At 60.3% G+C, this 1,583-nt stretch overlaps 1 protein-coding gene across 1 annotated transcript; it reads right to left on the reverse strand.

Moving 5' to 3' along the window:
• Positions 1-280: 280 nt before the first annotated feature.
• LOC309891781 (NAD(P)(+)--arginine ADP-ribosyltransferase 1-like) lies at positions 281-1,201 on the reverse strand (the record flags this gene model as incomplete). Its single annotated transcript, XM_082784626.1, has 1 exon — positions 281-1,201. The coding sequence occupies one exon, from the start codon at positions 1,199-1,201 to the stop codon at positions 281-283; it is 921 nt and encodes a 306-aa protein (XP_082640752.1).
• Positions 1,202-1,583: the final 382 nt, after the last annotated feature.

Consider the following 1,583-nt stretch of genomic DNA (forward strand, 5'->3'; position numbering starts at 1 on the left):
GCCAGGAGCTGGCACGTAGTCCTCTCAGCACGCGTACACATGGGAAAGGCTGCGAGTGTGCAAAGAGAAAAGCTTTAATGAGAGAAATGCGATGATAGGACACACAAACACTGACCGGCCCTTTTATACCCCAAACAAACCCCTCAGCAGGCCCTCCTGCTCCTCCTTCTCTACACACGCCCATGCCTCCGCACAGCAGCTCCACGTTATTTCAAGCTCCCCGAGCTCCCCGAGCTCCCCACACGGAGGTGTTGCCTTCACCACGAGGCTCCCCTTCCCCTCACAGAGCCGGTGGCACGGGGCCCCCGTTCCTCTGCAGCCAAGGCTGGAGGAGCGCGGGGAGCACGGCGGCGCCTGCCCAGGGCTGTGCCCTGTCCCCAGCCATCTCACGATGGTACCCATCCTGCTGGCTGCCCGTATTATTCAGCAGTGCACAGTTGTAGGTGCTGCGCACACCATGGGAGCGGAGATGGATGTGGGTTCCATTTTGGTAATGGGTGACATTGGTGACCTTGAAGACCTCATAGGGTGGGATGAGGACTTCTTTCTCCTTAGGGTAGAAGGAGAAGTTCCAGATGGGGACACCATAGCAGGTGTACACAAAGAATAAGGTGTCCCGGCCAAATTTCTGGGCAGCATTCTTCTGGAGGGAGGCAGAGGCGAACTGGCCGAAGCGGACGGTCTGGTAGCGGTGGGCCATAAAGTGGATGCCCCTGACGCCGCGGTAGACATTGTAGCATCTGTGGCCCTGGGCTTTCCGCAGAGTGTGCAGGGCCTCAGTCAGGAGGAAATGCATTGTCTTGAAGGGGAAGGATTGCAGGTAGTACCCGCGGGAGCGCCCACCCTCGCGCACAGCTGTGTTGAACTGGCGGTACAGATGTGTAGGGTAAGTGTACGCCAGCACGGCCACAGCGTACTCCCGCCGCAGCACTTGCAGATCGATGGAGTTCCGCCACCTCTCATCTGCTTTTCTCCATGTGTCTGCATAGACCGGGTTTTTGAATTCAGTGCGGTTCACCATTTTAAGCTCCTCTTTCATCTCGCATCTGCAGTCCTCATACCGGTCATCGAAGGAGTTCTGGGCCATGCCCATTGCCAACTTCTTTATGGGGCCTAGGTCTTGCTCACGGGTGCTGCTGGTGGCCAAGGTGCCAGCCAAGGTGCCGGCCAGCAGCACCCAGCCCAGGCCAAGGTGCTCCATGTGCAGGAAGCTCCGGGGGTCCAGCCACGAGCGGGGATGCCCCAGGCAGCACAGGACCCGGTCCTCTGCAACCGGCTGAGCTCAGCCGCTGAGTGCAGCAGTACAGGGCACGGGCGTCTGCTAGGGGGAGAGCGCAGGGTCGGAGAAGGCTGCAGGGAGAAGCGGAGCAGATTCTTCAGGGTCACCTCGAAAGCCACCCATGGCCCCCCTGGCACCAGAGGGAAGCACCCGCAGTGTGTGTCCCCAGCCACGGACACCTGGGTCTTCCCCACCCTGATACCGGCCCGGACTCCAGCCCAGCTACTTGCGTCAAACCCCGCAGACACCTGGGTTCCCCCGTGCAGCCCCGACATCCTCTGAGGCCACAGCTTTTGTGCCAGGA

Source organism: Aythya marila, assembly GCF_965140915.1.
Source record: "Aythya marila genome assembly, chromosome: 1".
NCBI lineage: Eukaryota > Metazoa > Chordata > Aves > Anseriformes > Anatidae > Aythya > Aythya marila.